Here is a 22,572-nt window from a genome sequence, read left to right on the forward strand (position 1 = left end):
TGAAAATATTTCGGTCCAGAACGAAGATATTCAAATGATTTTTGGTACACGTATTCAGTAGCATGTACACATCTCAGCAACCGCACTATGAACCAATTTGACCAACTTTGGTCTTCATCCCTGCCCCGAAACCTTTCCCTGCGGAGAGGCGCGAGCGCCGCACGGTGTCCTCGTTGAAATTCGATCAAGCCGTCTCGAGGGCCAGCTTCAGAGCGGCGATGCTGCTGTGTGGTGTTGCACACATCTCCCTCTCCAGGATAGCCCAGGTGGTGAAGTCCATCGGGTTCATGTCTGGACTTGATGGTGGCCACATGTCCTTGTCCCAGAATTCAGGCATGTGGGTCTTGCACCACTGCACACTGGGCCGATCGCCAGGTCTAGCACGACATGGGTAAAAAAATCGAACTTTGTGGATGTGCAATGAAACCTATACCAATTTGTTCAAAAATGATCATACTACATTGCTGTGGTCTTTGTTTTCCAACACAATTGCTATTTCATGGCGAAAACTCAGCTTAACCCTATTCCTGGCGGGCTCCGCCGGGACAAGAAACTGGCGGCCCCCCCTTCAGATCTCAAAAACTACACATCGCAGCGACAAACGGTAAACGGCATCGGATACGCACGGCTAAGATCTACAATTTTTACTAAGGTCATTTTCAGGTCAGGTCAAAGATGACGTCACAGGGGTCGAAAAAGTCAAAATGGCGGCGCTAGATATGGAGAGAGTTTTTCTCGAATAACTTTCGAATTAGTCAAGATAGGAACAAACTAAGGGCATCATCGTGATCCTCTCGTCAATCCGCATCGAATGATATATATGTTGACCTCGAAAGGTCAAGGTCAAAGGTTGACCTCAGGTCACGTGACCTCGAGGTCATCATGTATATCATTCGATGCGTCTTGACGATCTGAACACAATGAGACCATCCACGCGTCTGTATCTTGTTCCTGTACGGAGTTATTGGCCAAAAACGTTTGGTGACCTTTGATGACGTCACATGACCTCACAGCTGCCCAACAGCAAAACAGACCTCAAGGTAGTGAAGGTTGATCGTATATGAAGTCATGTATGGTATATGGGGCCATTCGGACCCGTTTTAGTGGTAAAAACGGAGTTGAGTAAAAACGGAGTTGATTTTTCCCCCATTGACTTATAATGGGGAGGTCGCGAAACTGACCTGACCTTAGGTCACCGATATCAAAATTCCGAGATATACAAATTGCACATACTGGTACCCTAACTAAAGCCTGAAGAGAAGAAATTGATCGGTCGAAAACTCTAGCTCTGGCGTGATTGCAAACTTTTCTGAGGTAGGGTCACCAAACCGCCTCTGGTGACCTGACCTGAGGTCAGATCAACTCAAAATTTTCAGACATGTTGCGTAGAAGCCTTTTAGGAAAAGTCAGAAAATTTGAGCTTCCTAGCTCAACGCGTTTGGGAGAAATAACCAAAAAACCTCGGGGGGGGGGGCTCCTAAGCCCCCCCCCGCCAGGAATAGGGTTAAACACGAACTTCGGAATCGTTTGGACCGAACTCGTCCCCCGCACTCTTCGACAGCGTATCTTTGATCCACGAAAACAATCACAATTTGAAGAGGAATTCCATATTTATATACATCAAACGATAGCTCCGGGTCTGCAGAACACACTTAACCACATGAAAATGGCGAACTCTTACTTGGTTATGATGTATTTGTACCGCAAAGATTTAAAGACGAAAATATAATTTCACATAATTGATGTCACACACAAATAGACTATTAAAAAAAGTACCGCAAAGTACCGCTTCGAAAATCTCGCTACATGTCAATGAGTCATTGCACTACAAGATCCAACGTTCAAGAAGTTATAGTATTCGAGCTCGTTGGTCTTAAAAACTGCTATCGAAGTAAATTAAAGTGCTTCGGGCTTCGGCACTTAAAAACCAATCGATATTTAACCCTCACCCATTTAGGCATTTCTTTTCAGCGTCTTACATGTAGCTGTGGGGCGTAGAAAGTTAGAAACCCTCAGCCATTCGGCCCTTGATAAAAAGAGCCAGAGCTTCGCTGAAAAGGCAAAAAAGCGAGCTGCTCGTGACGAGAGAAATCCGATGATTTGAGGCTCCTGGTCATCGCTGACGAGAGAAAGCCAATTATTTTTATGTCCTGGTCAATGTTGAGATCCTAGGTCATTGGTTGACCTCCCAGATCAGGTTAATAGCCCAAAAGCACGGAAAATTGGGTCCTGCTAGAATTTCTACAAGTTAAGTTTGCTGGGACTTTGCTTGCTTCTGACTCCGAATTTGCACTTGCTTTGATCAAAGATGATGTATCAAAACATTTGAGGTAGGACGTGTCACGCCAGATCACCCATTAGGCGTTCTGCCGGCTATCCATAGAATGTTAACCAGCACTCACAGCCTTGCAACATATTGCAATGCATAGGCACTATAACTGATGCCTAAGTACCTATGCCTAGTTTTCAAATGCTATAATGGGTGCTAAATTTCAAACCAACACAAAAACCACAGTAAAAAGGTGTAAATTTAAGAAAGTTAACCGAGATCATTTCAAGTAAATGACCTTAACCTGAGTTTCACGTGACCTTGGCACCCACAACAATCAATGAGACAAACATTAGATAGTATATTTCACATTTTGTCACGTCCCTAATCACGAAACGACTATGGAAACACACAGAAGATGTATGCTGACTTTCAATTGCTTTTCTGGCCCGGCATGATCTTGAGAATAATAATCACAGGTTAAAGGTAATTTGGTTCAGGGATTAAAGATTCTCGGAGAAGATGCAAAAATGATGAGGGCTATTTAATTTTCCGGGAAGTTGTAAAATTGATTAACTCCAGGGCACCAAAGAATCGTCGCAATCCTTCGCTTTGCCGCGATTTATTGGTGAAAAACAGGGGTCGCGGTCTACTTACCTCTACTTATATGTGTGGTGAGGGTTAATATTCATCTTATCTGTGATGATGAATGTGCAACAATTTCTACATGAACTGAGACCAGTCCATATGAGTATGTTTTGCTCACGGACAATGACAATATAAAACAATGCGAATAAAACCAAACGTTTCGGACAACAACGTGCCTTCGTGAATGAAGAAAAATAAGTGTAGGTTTAACCAAGATTCTTACAGATAAGGTTGGGACACTAGTCACGTGATCCTCTTCCCTGCTTTTCCCAACCCTACTCACGATTTTCATAAGCCTTGATTTTATTCTTGAAACACTTAACACAGAGGCGTTTGTAGTTAATTTATTTACAAAAACTAATTAAATGATATTTGAAACTAACAAACACATTTTACTCGCCACGCCGATTGTGGATTGCTCTTGATCGTCAATACATACATACATACATACATACTCGCTTCTGCAAAAAAGCAGCAGAAGTTTCTCAAGCAGAAGTTTCTCAAGAAGTTCACTGAATTAGGAGAGCAGCACATCAGTTTAAAGCCCTTCAGATGGTGGTTTTAATAAGCACGCAATCATTTCCCAATTCGCCTCCAACGGTGTCACAGGCCAAGAATACGCTGAAATACTAGTGTGTACAGAAGCAACTGCGGGTCCCTGTACCCCCTCGAAATTTCGCACGTGCAAGGCTCACCCTCTCGCTCGCTCTGTTAGTCGCCCCAAAAGGCGTTTTACTGGTTTTACATGAAGCCCACCTGTGCCAGCTAGCAAATGTTAAAAAAAGATTTAACCCAATGGGGTAGCCACTGCGATTATCTTTTAGAATCGGATATCGTGGGCTTCCTCTCGTCACGGTGAATAAGGTCGTTATTTCCGCGAAGCTGTAGCCGAATCTGGGGCCGAACGGCTGTGATTCGAACAGCCTCTTCTCGCCGTAACTACCTACTGTTAACGCCAGACCCCTTGAGACCCTAATTTTTCGCGATTATTTTTAAATGCGTGGAGTAATTTCAACCATATTTAGGAAATAGCTGTTTCAAGACCTGCCGAAACTTTTTCTTCAAATACATTTTGTCGTCACTTACTGTTAACGCCAGACCCCTTGAGACCCTAATTTTTCGCGATTACTTTTAAATGCGTGAAGGAATTTCAACCAAGCTCAGGACATGGCCGTTTCAAGACAGGCCGAAACTTTTACAATTTAGATATTTTATCGCCATTTCAATATTTCAGGCACTTGTCATTGACTCGTAATGTTAAATTTCGAGCAAGATTTTCATCCGGTGTGTAGAGGCTATCACCAGTCAGTCTGTGATACGTTATGACGTCACAGCTAAGCCCCGCCTCTGTGGTCTTGGCCTGCGGCGGTTTCGGGCCGGCGCGCGGTCACTCTCGCCGTGGCGGGGAGCGGGGATGGGCGACGGGCGAGCGGTGCCGAAAGCCGGCGGAGTTGTGCGTAGCGTCTTGGCTGACAGTGCCCAGAGAGCGACATGATGACTAAGGAGTCATAAATGCTCATTGCGCATTGCTTCTACAATGCGCATTGAGCATCCACCACTCAATGCGCATCCACCACTCATGTTCGCTGATATTTTTTTTTTTATATAAGCTGCAAATGACGGGCAGATGGCATATAACTGACACAAGGTTAGGAAATATTCACCTGTATTTAAAGCCTATGGCGTTGCAGATAATGCGATAATGGGATGTCGGATGTCACCAAGTAGCTGCCGATTTGTACATCGCTATGCAACCATCGAACAACGCAATAATAAGTTAATTGCCTGAGCTTCACATCATACGGCTCGCTCGTATTTCAAACAGATACCCTACATCGAAAATCGTATTTGTTAGGAATCGTTAACGTTTGTTCGAAGCACGACTGAGTAGTAGGTTGAGGAGTGATGGTCCTCTTGGTCCTATATACAAGAGTCAACAAGAGCCTAACATTTACTTGACCGTCTGCTGCAATTGACTCATAGCACGTGAAGCGTCAGCGAAATTCATAGTCTTTCACAGATGGCAGGGGTGTCGTTTGTACAGAGGTCGCTGATGGGCACGGGTCAATGCCGCAGTCGTGGGCGGAGCCTAATGTCATATGACGTAGAAAGCCTCTATCCAGGATGGAAAAACAGTTAACATTACGAGTCAATGACAAGTGCCTGAAATATTGAAATGGCGATTAAATATCTAAATTGTAAAAGTTTCGGCCTGTCTTGAAACGGCCATGTCCTGAGCTTGGTTGAAATTCCTTCACGCATTTAAAAGTAATCGCGAAAAATTAGGGTCTCAAGGGGTCTGGCGTTAACAGTAAGTATTTGTGGCACTTGTCATTGACTCGTAATGTTAACTGTTTTTCCATCCTGGATAGAGGCTTTCATACGTCATATGACATTAGGCTCCGCCCACGACTGCGGCATTGACCCGTGCCCACCAGCGACCTCTGTACAAACGACACCCCTGCCATCTGCAAAGGACTATGAATTTCGCTGACGTTTCACGTGCTATGAATAAATTGCAGCAGGCGGTCAAGTAAATGTTAGGCTCTTGTTGACTCTTGTATACATATGGGACCAAGAGGACCAACACTCCTCAATCTACTACTCACACATGTTTCGAACAAACGTTAACGATTCTTAACAAATACGATTTTCGGTGTAGGATATCTGTTTGGTGAAATACGAGCGAGCCTTATGATGTGAAGCGAAGGCAATTAGCTAATTATTGCGCTGGTCGATGGGTGCTGTTCTGGCTCACAAAAGAAGATTCAGTGCTGACTACAGGTATATTCTAATGTTCGCCCAATGGTGGTTACGTAAAAACTGAAAATACACAAAAATAACACAATCAGTCGAGTAAACACATGAGATACTACAATCATGGCGCTCATTCATAAAAAGCACACTAAATATCACAGCCAAAGTTACGATAAATAAATATAAATCAGTAACAAAAGAATGCAGTAACACAACAATACATTATTTAGGTCATAACTGAACCATAAATATCAATTAAATCATAACATACTCTTTCCTCTCTTTCTGTCTGGCGCGGTCCACGTGTATCAGTATCGGGCATCACCCATTACGGCGGCGCCCAGCTCCGCGCCGACTCTCGCCCAGCGCCGCGCCGACTCTCGCCGCCGCCACGACGACGATCACCGCAACCAAATAATATCGAGTCGCGGGCACAGGTGCATAGCGATGTACAAATCAGGAGCTACTTGATGACATCCGCATAATCTGCAACGCCATAGGCTTTAAATACAGAAGAATATTTCCTAACCTTATGTCAGTTATATGCCATCTGCCCGTCATTTGCAGCCTATAAAAGTAAAACAAATACCAGCGAACATATCAGCATTGTACAAGCAATGCGCATTGCAAGGGCGGCGCCACCGTGGGGGCAGTGGGGGCAGACTGCCCCCACTGGCAGGAGGCCGTGGGGGCAAGACTATGTTTTTGCCCACACAAAATTTGACTGATGTATGGGAACAGAAGACCGGTGCAACACTCATTATAGGCGGTTAAAATAGTACGCCTGTTTTTGAAGGTCCTCGTATCAAGTGCGTCAGCAGAACGTTCGTTCTCGGACCATCTGTCGCATATCTCCTACTCCCAGTCATTCTCCTACTCATTTTCATTCACCAAAAGGCTGCCCTCGAGCTTGATCTCGAGGAGGTTGAGAAGCAGTTTATCAAAAGTCGGCCAGAGAAGAGATCACCCTCTTCTGGGAACCCTTAGACTGAGACTGAGCTCAGAGAGGTATGACAAAATGTGATAGGTATGTATATCCCGGATTATCTGGAATTGTATGTGGGTCGCCCTAATGGAGCTTATTCTCGTACCTATATCAATCGTATGTGAGAGAATCGCACATATATACGATACTACGGGGAAAAGGAGAAATAGGTACTGACTACCTACATATAGTTTTGAGGAACACACCATTTTACATCTCAACGAACAACATAACGTTTTCACAGGTTTGTGTCTCGCAATCTAGTTTTATAGTTTTATTTCGGCCGGGCCCGTGGGTAATCCTAACCACCGCAGCCCGGGGTAGCCCTCCCCCTGTTTACCTAACTCCGTTAACCCGCGCCCTGCTGGGGGGGGTGTTTGAACACCTCCCCTTGTGGTTTTTCGCGAATATCTCAAAAACGGCGGCGCTCCGCGCCGCCGTTTTTGGTACACCTTATCATACATCAATTCTACACATGTTGTGAAAATTTCAGACCAAGGTCATTCAAGGTCAGGTCACCAGGTCACTTGAAGTGACCTCACCTCATAAAAAGTTTCAATGTCTGTCATAGCTACACCGAGTGACCGATTGCTTTGAAACTTTCAGCGATTGCTAAGAGCAATAGCATGTACAAAATGTATATCTCAGAATTTTGATATCGATGACCTAAGGTCAGGTCAATTTTGCGACCTCCCCATTATAAGTCAATGGGAGAAAATTGAAATGCGCCTCTTTTGGACAAAAGACATTATAAACACTCCCGAACACCTACAAGTGGTTTAGACACACTGAACATGAAAATGGTGTCCGTGACCCTTGTTTATGCCCTGAGGTCATCTTAGGTCACGAATGGTATCTAACAGTTTTTCGCAAATAACTTTCGATAGAGGCATGCTAGAGCGATGAAAATGCCTTAGATGTGTTCAGCTCGACGATACGGATCGACTGATATGCAACATGACCCTTTCCGGTCAGGTCATGACCTTGACCTGAGGTCAAATTTTCAAGTTGACCTTTCAAGGTCAAATTATAGTTCATTCGATGCGTCTTGACGAGAGGAACACAATGCCGGTAAAAGGAAGCTCGTACAAGGCTTGGGTCAAAAGTTATTGTAGAAAAATTGTTTCCGAAAAAATCGGCTATTTTTGCAGTTTTTGCCCCCTGCAGGCAAAACCGTTGACGTTAGGTCAAATCTCAGAGAATTACTCAGAAAGGGCGTTAATAGGGCTATCGAATGCGCTTTTCCGCGGCGCTGTAGCTCTATTGGTTCCCGAGTTATGCGTTGGCTTCTTGGAAATTTTCGATATTCGACCTGGAAATCGGCGAAATTTTGCCTTCAGTGACCTCTGGTGACCTGACCTTTGACCTGACCAAAAAATTGACCGAAGTGATTTCGTCATTATTTTTGACGCTCTTTCGAACGCCGCCTTCTGCGTATCGCTACGTGGCCCAGGAGCCGAGTTACATCCAGGACCCCCAGCCGGGCGCGGGTTAATAAGGCAGCTACGGAAACAAAAATGGTACCAAACAAAAAGTATCTATGATAAAATTTTAAAGCACCTAAACTTTTTGACCTCAGGTCAGTTTTCAAGGTCAGAATTCAAGCTCAAAGGCAAAAACCGGCATTTATGTAGTGGTCTCAAAGTACGTGTTCCAGAGGACGGCATGGTGCATAAAATCGGCTAAAAGGGATGTTGAACAAAAGAAGAGAATCCGTGGATTCCGAGGATGTGCATGACATTCAAATTCAAGGTCACGATCATGCTCAAAATTGACCACAAACTTTGCACTTTTTCTTATATCTTGTATACTAAATTCCGAGATGTTTTGATATGTTTTCAAGCTTAGCGGACCCCTATTTGTGCTTTAGCTTACGATACACGGCTGCTACAAGGTCAAAGTCACAAGAGAGTATCCTTGCTAGAGGCTATTTCACTATTCAAGTCAGGCATAATAATTAAGACATGTTTTGCCATACTGAGGCTCTAAATGAATGCTTACAGCAAAATGGATGCCAGAGGCCCAGAATCGTGATCAGGCAGCGGCTACGAAATCATCACAAATGACCTTCCATGTGTAAAAAATCAACCAAATGTCATTCGAGGTCACATGAGGTCAACATAAAACTTGACCTTTTCCAAACAATATATAAGTCATTCGACGCGTCTCGACAAGACTAATGCGAAGGTACCACTGCCGTAGCTCCAGGACCATTTTTGTTGAAGTTATTTGCGAAAAAAAGAAACTAAAGGCTGAAACAGACTCTTTCCGCGTTCAGGAAATCGCATGCGAGAGCCTATTCAAATACATTGTAATTCTTCTCGCATCAATCGCTTGCGGGAGGTGCGTGCGATTGATGCGAGCGTGCTTCCATGTATTTGAATAGGCTCTCGCATGCGATTTCCTGACTGCGGAAAGAGTCTGTTCCAGGCTTAAAGGCTAAAGCCCCAGCTCGGGGTCGTTGCCCTGACCTCCGACCTCAGGTCACCAAAGTCACTTAAGTTTTTTTTTCTAAGTCACATGCTACACAACCGTGCTCGTAATTTGTCTTTATCTCTAAAACTCAATTTTTGGCAGCTGGTTGAAGTTCACGTCTGTGACGCCGAAGTTTGCCGTGCAGGAGTGTAGAAAAATCGGCCCTGAGACATTATCAAGGAGGTTAGGTCCAAATTTTTTGCTTCATAAGATGTCAAATTAATGGGGGCCGGATAAGGTACAGCAAGTTTCGTTTTTCTATCCCTAAGCGTTCGTGAGGTATCGCAAATATTCGCCAGGGGGAGGCGAAAAACGTCCCCCCTTCCGGGCCCGCGAGGATTAATGGTTAAACTCAATACGCCTTTGCATGAAACCTGAAACCAAAATAATTTTGAATGACAACATCTAGGGACAATGTGCTCATGGATTTTGCAGATCGGCGTTATCAGACAACAGTCGGGTCAGTCTCAAGCTTGCCCCCACTGGCGAAAATTCGTGGCGCCGCCACTGGCGCATTGAGCATTTATGGCTCCTCAGTCATCATGTCGCTCTTTGGGCACTGTCAGACAAGACGTTACGCACAACTCCGCCGGCTTTCGGCACCGCTCGACCGTCCCCGCTCCCCGCCACAGCGCGAGTGACCGCGTGCCGGCCCGAAACCGCCGCAGGCCAAGACCACAGAGGCGGGGCTTAGCTGTGACGTCATAACGTATCACAGACTGACTGGTGATAGCCTCTACACGCCGGGTGAAAATCTTGCTCGAAATTTAACATTACGAGTCAATGAGAAGTGCCTGAAATATTGAAATGGCGACAAAATATCTAAATTGTAAAAGTTTCGGCAGGTCTTGAAACGGCCATGTCCTGAGCTTGGTTGAATTTCTTCCTTGCATTTACAAATAATCGCGAAAAATTAGGGTCTCAAGCAGGGATGCGGAGCCGTGGAAATTTCAGACGGCTCCGGCTCCGGCTCCGGCTCCGGAGAAAAAAATCGGCTCCGGCTCCGGCTCCGGCTCCGGGTGAAATGTTATGGCGGCTCCGGCTCCGGCTCCGGCTCCGAGTAAAATGGTCCGGCTCCGGCGGCTCCGGCTCCGGCGGCTCCGGCTCCGACTCAGTACATCTCCTATGCAATCAATTAAATACGGGTGGAAGAAAAATTGGATTGGTACACGTAGCTTCTGTATTTGCATAACAACTAACAACTAAGGCTATTTTTCTCAACAGCACATGCAATCAGCGAACAGGGTATATAAGCACGTGGCGAAATGTTATGACTATACGGCCGCGTTACTCTATGCCATGACCGGCTCACCGCGTCCCCGCGCAAACGCACCTCGGAGAGAACTGGCAGAACAAAGGACTAGAAAGCATTGGAAAGGACATTGGAAACGCAGTCGCCACGAATCGGAGTTCACTGAACCATCGTAAGCTGACACCCATCTCGGCTGCATTGGGGGTGGGGGGGTGGGGGGGGGGGGGTGGGAAGAGACGGTGCTGGGAGTCGCAGTCCACTGCACTGGCTTCAAAACAATGGCCGTCACCTGATGACCGGTCCTCATGTTCTGGGGATGCAGTAGACGTGGGGGGGGGGGGAGCAGACAGGAAGTTGATTGCGTACTGTGGGATGCTGGAGATATTCGGCTTTTTTCATTCACTTGATGGCCCATGACGTACTATTGGTCTCAAGATAAGGGCCCAGGCGACCTGTAGTTTTGATGCGGTGAATACCCTTACCCTCGCCATAACTCGGGCCGAGTGCACCCCTCCTACCAGCCAGCGCCACCCCCACTCGAGTTGTGGCGAGGGTGAGGGTATTCACCGCATCAAAACTACAGGTCGCCTGGGCCCTTATCTTGAGACCAATAGTACCATATGTTTTACTGCCTTATACTGTCAAACCGAACTACATAGGTCAATTATTTTTTTTTCCTCTTCAAAAAATAAAAAGGAGCCGGAGTCGCCCCCTTTTTTGGCGGCTCCGGCTCCGGCTCCGGCTCCGGGCTATATTGTTTCACGGCTCCGGCTCCGGCTCCGGCTCCGGGCAAAATATGCCGGCTCCGGCGGCTCCGGCTCCGACTCCGGCTCCGGCTCCGCATCCCTGGTCTCAAGGGGTCTGGCGTTAACAGTACGTTAGCGGCTGGCAAGACGGGACACCATTACGGGCGAGGGCTAAATATTGGGAAAAGCTGATAAGCATTTTACTATGCTTTTCAGACCCCATGAGACCCTAATTTTCGGCGATAATTTATTTACTATTTGTCCAATTTGCTTCAAATTTTCACAATGCACATTTCAGCTCAAGCGCCAATTTTCGCCAATATGGTCTCTTAACAAAATATCAAATTTTAGGGTACTTGTTGCCTCGTAATGTTAAAATCGGCTCCGTAAATCCGTCAGTGGAGTAGAGGCTATCCGTGCGTAGGTGTGACGTCACAAACACGTGACCATTAAGCTCCGCCCTCCCGGCGGACGGGGTAGTGACCTTGGCCGGTCAGTCGGCTGCGTGGAGCGGGCGGGGCAGTAGGTAGCTGTCGCACCGGGGCGGCTCGTATGGACCATTGGACCGTAGCTGCCGTGCAGTTGTCGTTGCAGCCGTAATTTCATCGAATGAGCGCATAAGTAACGCACCAGCTGAAGCCCTCGACTAGTTGTATCTATCACAAATCTACGTACACCTTGTTCAGTCACAAAAATATGTATTTCCACACAAGATTCGGGGCTTGTGAAAAAACGCGCATAAAAGACGCTGTTGATTTCAAATGATTGCGTAAGATTATGTATCGCGTCAGACTACGTCAAAATTGCAAAACAGAATCACCATTAACATGATGCAATTTATGTGTTTGATATATGAAATTTGATTAGGAATGTATGCCGGCGTGATCGATTTATATCATCCCGGTGCAACTAAGCATTGAACACCTTCAGGAGTCAGGACTAATCCATTTGATCATCGACTTAGGTTGAGGAGGTCGCCAGACTAACTTTGCCCCCAGAGCTTGTGTGTTGAAATGCAAACATGAAAAGTAAAAGCCTAGAGATAGTTTCCTCACCATTGAGGACATACCTACTGTTACTTAAGTTTTACAAAAAAAGATACGAGTTTATTGATGATCGTTCTCGTGTAGTGCCCAACGTCCGCCTGCCACATTGCTATTTCTTTTTGTGCACGTCTTAACAATATAACACACACATGACACCGCGATAAAGGCCATTTCTACCATACGACACATTACGCTTCTGCCCCACCCGGCGCCCCGCATCGCTTCACGAATCACGAATACGGTCGTTTCTCTGGAGCGATGCCCCAGGCAATCGGCCGTGCCCGAGACTCTTCATCCTACTTTGTTGCTTTCTGCGCCTTCCTCAGAAACATTTATTGGCACTGCCAAATATATCAATATTTTTGGGTCAAGCAGAGGCTTACACATGATCTTATAGGTAATCGGGTAGTGACCTGACCCAACCTGACAATGAGATAGGTGCAACTCCGGCTTAAATAAATGTTCAGAGTCCAAGAGTCTATCCATCTTTCCTTCTACGGCCGGTTCCGTTCCAATAGATCCTACCTTGATTCTGATCATTCTGAATATTCTGAGCTGGTTCGACGTTTAAATACCAAAATAAGGTGAAGAGGATACCAAATGCCCTCAAACGGATAATTTTTTGGCTTTCGTCCCGAAGCAACTTTGCCAGCTTCACTTGTCTCCAGTATGTGGTCCCGCTCCGACCTCTCCGCGGTGCTGACACCGACTGAAGCGGCATAGACCCATCGCGGTCACGGCCAGTGGGCGGAGTTTAGTTGGGCCCGGCGCAACGTGATTGGCCAGCGCTCCTATCCAATCCGGTGCGGTAGCGAGCGAGCCTCTATCCGGGTGCAAAAACTGATTAACATTACGAGCCAACGACAAGTGCTCTAAATTTTGATATTTTGTTAAGAGACTGTATTGACAAAAATTGGCGCTTGAGCTGAAATATCGTCTGCCAAAATTTCAAGCTAATTGGACAAAAATTGAAGAAATTATCGCCGAAAAGCAGGGTCTCATGGGGTCTGAAATGCATAGTAGTCGCTTTGATCCTGATGTTTTTTAGCCATATGCGATGGATGTGGTCTTCCAGTGGAAGTTGATGACAGTTAAAGCTCAGCAATCGCGTCATTTCACCTCGGGCGTCACCAGTTAGTTTGTCAATTGCTGCTGGAACATCTGGCCTCGCTAGCATGAGTGTATCTCTTCTCTTCCAGAGCGCACAATGTCGAGTGAAGAGCCAATCCCCACACGGACCTTTAGCCGCGGCGGGGGGATGGGTCGCGGCCGGGCGCGACCGCGCCGGGCCGGCGCCCGCACTTGGGACGCTCGCGCTGGTCCCCCTCCGGACCATATCTCCTCTGTGGGCGAGCTGGGCCGGCCGACCTCCCAGCGGCAGCGGTGGCCGCCCGGCGCCCGGCCCGGCGAGCCGGCCGTCTTCAGCGACTCCGTGCTGGCCTTTATCAGCTCGGCCACGGCGGCGGCCCAGGGCGAGGCTCCGGCCGCCGAGGGCTCCGGCCGGCGGCAGCAGCGCGGGACGCCACCGGAGCGCCGGGACGACCCCAGACGGCGGCAACACTACCGGGACGGCGGGAAGGGTGGCACCAGCCGGGCTGGCCGGCCGCAGGGCGACGGGCCTCTGCAGCACAGCGCGCCACACCCGGCCGGCCGTCGACCGAACGGCGGCCACAGCGGCCCGGCGGCCGGCGGCTGGCTGGGCAGCAGCCGGTCCGAGGGCGCCGGCTGGTGCCCGGACGGCGGCCGGCGGCACGGCGGGCCACGGCGCGGGGGCCGCCGCCAGCCGCCGCGCCCGCCGGCGCCACCGGACCACCAGGTGAGCATCACCTGGCCGACGGCAACTCGGCTCCATTAAACGCTAATTATTGTCACGCCTGCCTATTTTTAGGTAAGCTAGCTTCAACTTCAAACGTTTGTTTTTGCCGCATGGTTACTGCGTGATGATTTTTCAGTCCGTTGTGTCTGTGTCCCGTCCACCAGTCCGGTGTGTCTGTGTCCCCGGGATCATTCTGTCCACCAGTCCGGTGTGTCTGTGTCCCGTCCACCAGTCCGGTGTGTCTGTGTCCCGTCCAAAAGTCCGGTGTGTCTGTTTCCCCGGGATCAGCCTGGTGTGTCTGTGTCCCCGGGATCAGTCCGGTGTGTCTGTGTCCCGTTTCCGTCCACCAGTCCGGTGTGTCTGTGTCCCGTCCACCAGTCCGGTGTGTCTGTGTCCCGTCCACCAGTCCGGTGTGTCTGTGTCCCGTCCACCAGTCCGGTGTATCTGTGTCCCGTCCAGCAGTCCGGTGTGTCTGTGTCCCGTTTCCGTCCATCAGTCCGGTGTGTCTGTGTCCCGTCCACCAGTCTGGTGTGTCTGTGTTCCGTCCACCAGTCCGTTGTATATGTGTCCCGTCCAAAAGTCTGGTGTGTCTATGTCCCGTCCACCAGCCCGGTGTGTCTGTGTCCCGTCCACCAGTCCGTGTGTCTGTGTCCCGTCCACCAGCCCGGTGTGTCTGTGTCCACGGGATCAGTCCGTCCACCAGTCCGGTGTGACTGTCCCGTCCACCAGTCCGGTGTGTCTGTGTCCCCGGGATCAGTCCGGTGTGTCTGTGTCCCGTCCACCAGTCCGGTGTGTCTGTGTTCCGTCCACCAGTCCGTTGTATATGTGTCCCGTCCAAAAGTCTGGTGTGTCTATGTCCCGTCCACCAGTCCGGTGTGTCTGTATCCCGTCCAAAAGTCCGATGTGTCTGTGTCCCGTCCACCAGCCCGGTGTGTCTGTGTCCCCGGGATCAGTCTGGTGTGTCTGTGTCCCGTCCACCAGTCCGGTGTGTCTGTGTCCCGTCCACCAGTCCGGTGTGTCTGTTTCCCCGGGATCAGTCCGGTGTGTCTGTGTCCCGTCCACCAGTCCGGTGTGTCTGTGTCCCGTCCACCAGTCCGGTGTGTCTGTGTCCCGTCCACCAGTCCGGTGTGTCTGTGTCCGGTCCACCAGTCCGGTGTGACTGTGCCCCGTCCACCAGTCCGGTGTGTCTGTGTCCGGTCCACCAGTCCGGTGTGTCTGTGTCCCGTCCAACAGTCCGGTGTGTCTGTGTCCCGTCCACCAGTCCGGTGTGTCTGTGTCCCGTCCACCAGTCCGGTGTGTCTGTGTCCCGTCCACCAGTCCGGTGTGTCTGTGTCCGGTCCACCAGTCCGGTGTGACTGTGCCCCGTCCACCAGTCCGGTGTGTCTGTGTCCGGTCCACCAGTCCGGTGTGTCTGTGTCCCGTCTAACAGTCCGGTGTGTCTGTGTCCCGTCCACCAGTCCGGTGTGTCTGTGTCCCGTCCACCAGTCCGGTGTGTGTGTCCGGTCCACCAGTCCGGTGTGTCTGTGTCCCCGAGATCAGTCCGGTGTGTCAGTGTCCCGTCCACCAGTCCGGTGTGTCTGTGTCCCGTCCACCAGTCCGGTGTGTCTGTGTCCCGTCCACCAGTCCGGTGTGTCTGTGTCCGGTCCACCAGTCCGGTGTGTCTGTGTCCCGTCCAACAGTCCGGTGTGTCTGTGTCCGGTCCACCAGTCCGGTGTGTCTGTGTTCCGTCCACCAGTCCGGTGTGTCTGTGTCCCGTCCACCAGTCCGGTGTGTCTGTGTCCCGTCCACCAGTCCGGTGTGTGTGTCCGGTCCACCAGTCCGGTGTGTCTGTGTCCCCGAGATCAGTCCGGTGTGTCTGTGTCCCGTCCACCAGTCCGGTGTGTCTGTGTCCCGTCCACCAGTCCGGTGTGCCTGTGTTCCGTCCACCAGTCCGGTGTGTCTGTGTCCCCGGGATCAGCCCGGTGTGTCTGTGTCCCGTCCACCAGTCCGGTGTGTCTGTGTCCGGTCCACCAGTCCGGTGTGTCTGTGTCCCGTCCACCAGTCCGGTGTGTCTGTGTCCGGTCCACCAGTCCGGTGTGTCTGTGTCCCGTCCACCAGTCCGGTGTCCGTTTCAGGCGGACGCGTCCGTGTGCCGGCCGCAGCCGGTGGCGGTGCGTGCACCGTCACCGTCCGGCGCCGAGCTGGGTCAGCGCGAGCGGCTGGTGGAGCAGCTCAGTGGCGGCCGCTACGAGTGCCTGGTGTGTGTGGAGCTGGTGCGGCCGGCCCACCCGGTCTGGAGCTGCGCCAGCTGCTACCACGTGTTCCACATGGGCTGTGTGCGCCGCTGGGCGCGCACCAGCAGAGCAGGTGGGTGCAGCCCCAACACGCGCCGCTGGGCGCGCACCAGCAGAGCAGGTAGGTGCCGCCCCAACACGCGCCGGCCCAGCGCACCAGCAGAGCAGGTGGGTGCAGCCCCAACACGCGCCGCTGGGCGCGCACCAGCAGAGCAGGTGGGTGCAGCCCCAACACGCGCCGGCCCAGCGCACAGCCTGCGGGCGGCACCATGTCGGACATGTTTTAAAACTGTTCGCCATCAACTGATTGTAGCTCCGGGCTGATCATTTGTAAGTTTTGTCCTCGCCGGGCCAGCTGATGCACTCCCCTCCTAAGATTTTTTTCCGCAGATAGCGTAAAAACGGTGTCACTTAGCTCCGCCAAATTAGGGTTACTACGGGCATCTATTTAACATTTGTCCTAAAAAGTTCGTGCCGATAACCTTAGACAGGGTCATTAAGTCACCAAAACCGGTACCTGACTACCTACATCGTGCAAAATAACACTGAAATTTCATGTATTTTGCTGTGAAATGCAGATAGATTCATTAATTTGATTCACTATTTTTTTAACTTTTGTTGAGGTCATCTAGAGGTCATGAATCATGATGTAGCGCTGGAAATGAGGGATTCTTCAAATAGCTCCAGACTAGGGTTACCCGCGTGCTCCGCAACGCGAAGAAGGGTTGTTTTTGACCCGTGGGTATTGGATTGGTCTGTGTCGATTTGGTTGCTATCCATTTCGTTCGATTGCTTTTTAACGGCCAAGCATTTTGTAATAAAACAAAAAAGATACATCGCATCGAGGTGCCCTGTCGTATTATCATGCGTTCTACTTAAGAATGATTCGAAAACTGGCATGAAGTCTTTTGAGGGCCATCGATGAATTTCACTAAAAATGACAATGTAATGGTTTGGAACATTTACATTTTTAAGAATACTGTTGCTCATCATGCAAAAATGAAGAGTGAATATTGGACAGAATTGAATGCTCTATCCAATGGTACCATATTCAATTGCCAAAGGCATCAGGTTATGCAGCAAAACCCGTGCAATTAATAAAGTGGCACATCATTGACAAACACCATTTTCTCCTGTGATTTGCACCACCTTGATTTGGATCAATCAGCTTTTCACAATTTTTATATGAGAGGCGGTACATTTCTCTTGCAAATAGGCGTTGTTTCAACTCACTCCATTTAACGGTCACCTAAAAATAAAATTAATTCCAAATCCGTCAAAAACCGCAATTTTTCCAATAAAAGTCTCCTCACGGGTGCACGTGGCGCGTGCCATCCCCTGCAACGCACACCATTCAATAGCCCGTTCGATTCTCTACACGATGCTGTTTTCCCCGTACCGATCGGGCCCACGGTTACCGAGATATTGCACGGGGATCGGACCCGTGTCGGGCAAATTTAGCCATTTTCGCCCGATTTTGCAAGCCGATTTATACATGCAAAGTCTATGACGCGATTTTGCACTTTTTGAGCACACGCCACGCGCTCCCTACCAATCTGATCAAGCCCAGACCCCTCAAAGGCACGTCGCGCATCCTTGATCTATAAGCTGTGTAAATTTCAGGGCGCTAGGTGCAACGGTCTGGCCTGTAGTCCACGCAAAGCACCACCAAGTCGGGACCTCGGTAACGGACAGACGCACCCTCCTCAAATAGTAATATAGACAAGCGGCTGCGCCACTTGCTTTGCTGCGTGGTAGGAAAAAATTGCGGCGCCAGCCAATTTGCTTTCGAATGGTGTTCGATTCAAATCGATGTGTCGTCTAGAAGCATAGATATGGACGGAAATGTGAAGAGATTTAAAAAAGAACTGCTCTGAGAGCTTTGTTGGGTGAAATTTGGCTGATACGGGGTCAAGACGGGTCAAGTGGTCAGCCCCGGTCACTTTGGGTCAGGCCAGGTCACATAGGTCACCTCTCGTCCGATGGGATCAGCCCGGGCCACTATTCTACTTTTGCCTCCACTACTACCCCTACCACTACCACTACCACTACCACTACCACTACCACTACCACTACCACTACCACTACCCCTACCCCTACCCCTACCACTACCCCTACCACTACCTCTACCACTACCACTACCCCTACCACTACCCCTACTACTACCCCTACCCCTACTACTACCCCTACCACTACCCCTACCCCTACTACTACTCCTACCACTACCCCTACCCCTAACCCTACCACGACCCTACCCCTACCACTACCCCTACCCCTACCCCTACCAACACCGCTGGGTCATGTCAGGTCACAGAATAATTGGATCCAATCAGTACTAAAATATTAGACTTAGAGTGTTCCCAGCCCTGCCCCTATTCGTGCCATTCCATTACGCTTAATCGTATTTGTCGGAAATGGCGCTTTGTGGCATATGTGGCGCATTGCGACAAACGCGGCGCATTTCCACCCGGCGATTGAGCATGCACCTTGGCACCAAATTGCACCCTTATCGGGCCATATTTGACAAAACTGTGCGATTTGCGGCAAAAATGGCGCGTTGTCACCAAAGTGGCGCATTGCGGCAAACACGGTGCATTTGTATACTCGTATCACAAACTGTTTCCATTGAACGAAAATCAACACATTTTTTCGCCACTTTTCATTCAAATTAATAACTTGCCGATCCGCCAATGCGAGGCACTCGCCGCCGATCGGCATGCATTTAGTCCACAAAGTTTGTCGACCCCGGCTCTCAATGAAGATCTACGAACCGATCAAAATTTCATTGGCGTTCTTCCAGCGCGCCCCACGCGCGAACCGTGCACCCCAGCGAGTCGGAACCTAGAAAAGGCGCTGACCCGCTCTGTCACCTATAAGGTGTGCAAATTTCAACCCCCTACGATATACCGTCTGCCCTGTAGGCCGACTAAATTGAACCCACTACACGGCGTGGCGGACAAACAGACAGACAGACAGATGGATCCTGTTCAAATAGTAAGATAGACAAGCGGCTGCGCCACTTGCTTTGCTGCGTGGTAGAAAAAATTGCGGCACCAGCCAATTTGCTTTCGAATGGTGTTTGATTCATGTCGATGTGTCGTCTAGAAGCATAGATATGGACGGAAATGTGAAGAGACTTTAAAAAAAAGAACTGTTCTGAGGGCGTTGTTGGATGAAATTTGGGTGATACGGGGTCAAGACGGGTCAAAGGGGTCAGCCCCGGTCGCTTTGGGTCAAGCCAGGTCACATGGTCACCTCTCGTCCGCTGGGATCAGCCCGGGCCACTGTTCTGCTTTTGCCTCCACCACTACCCTACCACTACCCCTACCCCTACCACTACCCCTACCACTACCCCTACCACTACCCCTACCCCTACCACTACCCCTACCACTACCCCTACCCCTACCACTACATCTACCCCTACCCCTACCACTACTACTACCCATACTCCTACCCCTACCACTACCCCTACCACTACCCCTACCACTACCCCTACTACTACCCCTACCACTACCCCTACCCCTACTACTACTCCTACCACTACCCCTACCCCTACCACTACACTACCCCTACCCCTACCCCTACCCCTACCCCTACCCCTACCCCTACCCCTACCCCTACCAACACCGCTGGGTCATGTCAGGTCACAGAATAATTCGTGCCATTCCATTGCTTTTACTCGATTTTGTCGGAAATGGCGCTTTGTGGCAAATGTGGCGCATTGCGGCAAATGCGGCGCATCTGTACCTGTTGTTTGAGCATGCACCCTTGCACCAAATTGTACCCTTATCGGGTCATATTTGACAAAACTATGCGATTTGCGGCAAAAATGGCGCCTTGTCATCAAAGTGGCGCATTGCGGCAAACACGGTGCATTTGTATACTCGTATCACAAACTGTTTCCATTGAACGAAAATCAACACATTTTTTCGCCACTTTTCATTCAAATTAATAACTTGCCGATCCGCCAATGCGAGGCACTCGCCGCCGATCGGCATGCATTTAGTCCACAAAGTTTGTCGACCCCGGCTCTCAATGAAGATCTACGAACCGATCAAAATTTCATTGGCGTTCTTCCAGCGCGCCCCACGCGCGAACCGTGCACCCCAGCGAGCCGGAACCTAGAAAAGGCGCTGACCCGCTCTGTCACCTATAAGGTGTGCAAATTTCAACCCCCTACGATATACCGTCTGCCCTGTAGGCCGGCTAAATTGAACCCACTACACGGCGTGGCGGACAGACAAACAAACAAACAGACGGATCCTGTTCAAATAGTAAGATAGATGTGTACACAATAAAAATGTCCACTCTATTTCATCGTTTTTGTGGTCAAGTGCCTCTGTTTATCTAATATGTGGCTAATTTTGTGTGTGTCCCAAAATATTTCGATTTGGGTGGGAAACGACATTCAGATAAAAATCATTTTGCACTCTATCTCTAATATCTAAGAGCAATTTTCCACTCCCAGCCTTACTGAGAATAAGCATTTGCATTGGTCATTTTACATATTAGGTAGGCATATTTTACCCCATTATATAGAAATGTATGCCATTCATCTACTCTTTTTGAGCCTGATCTGACTGGGCAATTTTCCACTCTTATCCCCCTTTTTGGAGAGGAATTTTCCCTCTGACACCCAAGCCAAAACACAATTTTGGGACACTAATTGTGTTTGGTGCAAGAATGCAAGGGCTGGGTCAACTGAGGTCAAATGAGGTTTAACTAATCTATATTATAAATGGTTTATTTAATAACTTTTTTTTCAAAAAAAGAAGCTCTGCGCACAGTGAAGCCAGAGCTTCATTGTGTTTTTCTTGATCAGCCAGAGAGAATTGTGTCAGTCGGCGGAGGTTTGGTCAATCGCTGTCATTTTTAGCACGTGCTATTTTTGTCACACGTGCCAAAAATGGCAACAATTCTGCTATTGAAGCCGATTTCACTCGTCAGCGAGAAAATCAAGATTTTGGAAAGATAAGCACTGATTGCTTTAATATGCCCGTTGTTTGTATGGTAGTTTGTTTTTGTGGCCTGAAGTTGGAACTTAAAATTTAAGCATCCGAAAATGATCGATATTGATCGAAAACATGATGTTGATGAAAAAATAATATGTTAAAACGCGCAGTGGAAGGGTTGCGAGTACTACGCCCAGTGGAAGGGGGGGGGGCGGATGTCGCCCCCCCCCTAAGATCTCAGCTCCCACTGGAGCTAGAAAGACGAAATTTGGAGGGTAGGTGGGGGCCATGGGGAACTCTGTTGTGTGTGAATTTCATGACCCTAGGTCAATATCTTCAAGGTCAAATGAGGTCAAATGTGGTCAAATCTGCCATATTAGCGACTTTTTTGCGTTTACACGCCGATAACTCAAAAAGTTACCGGTCGATTTCTTTAAATCTTTCACTATACGAAAGAACAAACATTTATGAGTATGTATGGTGAATTTCTTGATAATCCAACAATAAATATGGCAGTTAGAAGCCTGCTAAGGGTAAGATGTCGCTGGCTGAAGCGGCATCGGCCGACGCGGGAAACACGGCAATCACAATTTTGTGTTTACACACTCCTAACTCAAGTTGTTACCGGCCGATTTTCAAAATTCTTTGACTATATGATTGCCTGTACATTTCTCAGTCTTCTCACCGAATTTGACGCGAATCTAATATAATCAGCGGTAAGGAGCGCGATGTAAAGACGGAACCGTCCCGCCCCGGCACAGTCTACAATTCAGACGGCGCGTAACGGCCGCCGCGCCGCCGCGCCGCCGCGGCGGCAGGATGTTTGACTTTACACCGCTATTACCTACTAGAAAAGTTGAGAACCGATTTTCTTACTTCTTGCACGAGAAGATCCGCAATTCAATTCTGGACAGGTAGCCGAAATTTCACATTTATATTATCCTTGCGGCGCGAGTTATTGGCGAAAAACAGGAGTTACAGGAGGGGTGGGCGAAATCCGCCCCCCCCCCCTTCCACTGCGCGTGTTAAGTTTAGAGAGGTCATTTTATCCAGATGCGGTGGTTTACTTCTTAAAATTATTTTTGCCACTTGACGGCCGCGCTTCATCCGTCATTACATGGCGGTCGTCATAAACAAAAATAATTTCAAGAAGTAAACCACCGCATCTGGATGAAATCGCCTCCTCTTTCAGCTCAACATATGCCTTTTTCATCAAAATTATGTTTTCGATTAATATTGATCATTTTCGGATGCTGCAAATTTAAGTTCTAACTTCAGGCCACAAAAAGCTAAAAAGGGTATACGTCAACGTTGGACTACCATACAAACAAGGGCCATATTAAAGCTGGTTTA

At 49.0% G+C, this 22,572-nt stretch overlaps 1 protein-coding gene across 3 annotated transcripts in view; it reads left to right on the plus strand.

Moving 5' to 3' along the window:
* Positions 1 to 22,572, plus strand: part of LOC122384441 (protein shuttle craft-like) — a 60,882-nt gene that overhangs the window by 8,848 nt on the left and 29,462 nt on the right. For all 3 annotated transcript variants that reach the window (XR_006257042.1, XR_006257043.1, XM_043371824.1), the window contains exons 2-3: positions 13,378 to 13,994; positions 16,109 to 16,340. Coding sequence is in view for 1 of the 3 variants with exons in the window: in XM_043371824.1 (XP_043227759.1) it covers positions 13,386 to 13,994; positions 16,109 to 16,340 (841 nt within the window). In the remaining 2 variants the exon portion in view is untranslated. The remainder of the gene's footprint in view (positions 1 to 13,377; positions 13,995 to 16,108; positions 16,341 to 22,572) is intronic.

The sequence above is a fragment of the Amphibalanus amphitrite genome, unplaced genomic scaffold, assembly GCF_019059575.1.
Source record: "Amphibalanus amphitrite isolate SeventyFive unplaced genomic scaffold, NRLGWU_Aamphi_draft 000190F_arrow, whole genome shotgun sequence".
NCBI lineage: Eukaryota > Metazoa > Arthropoda > Thecostraca > Balanomorpha > Balanidae > Amphibalanus > Amphibalanus amphitrite.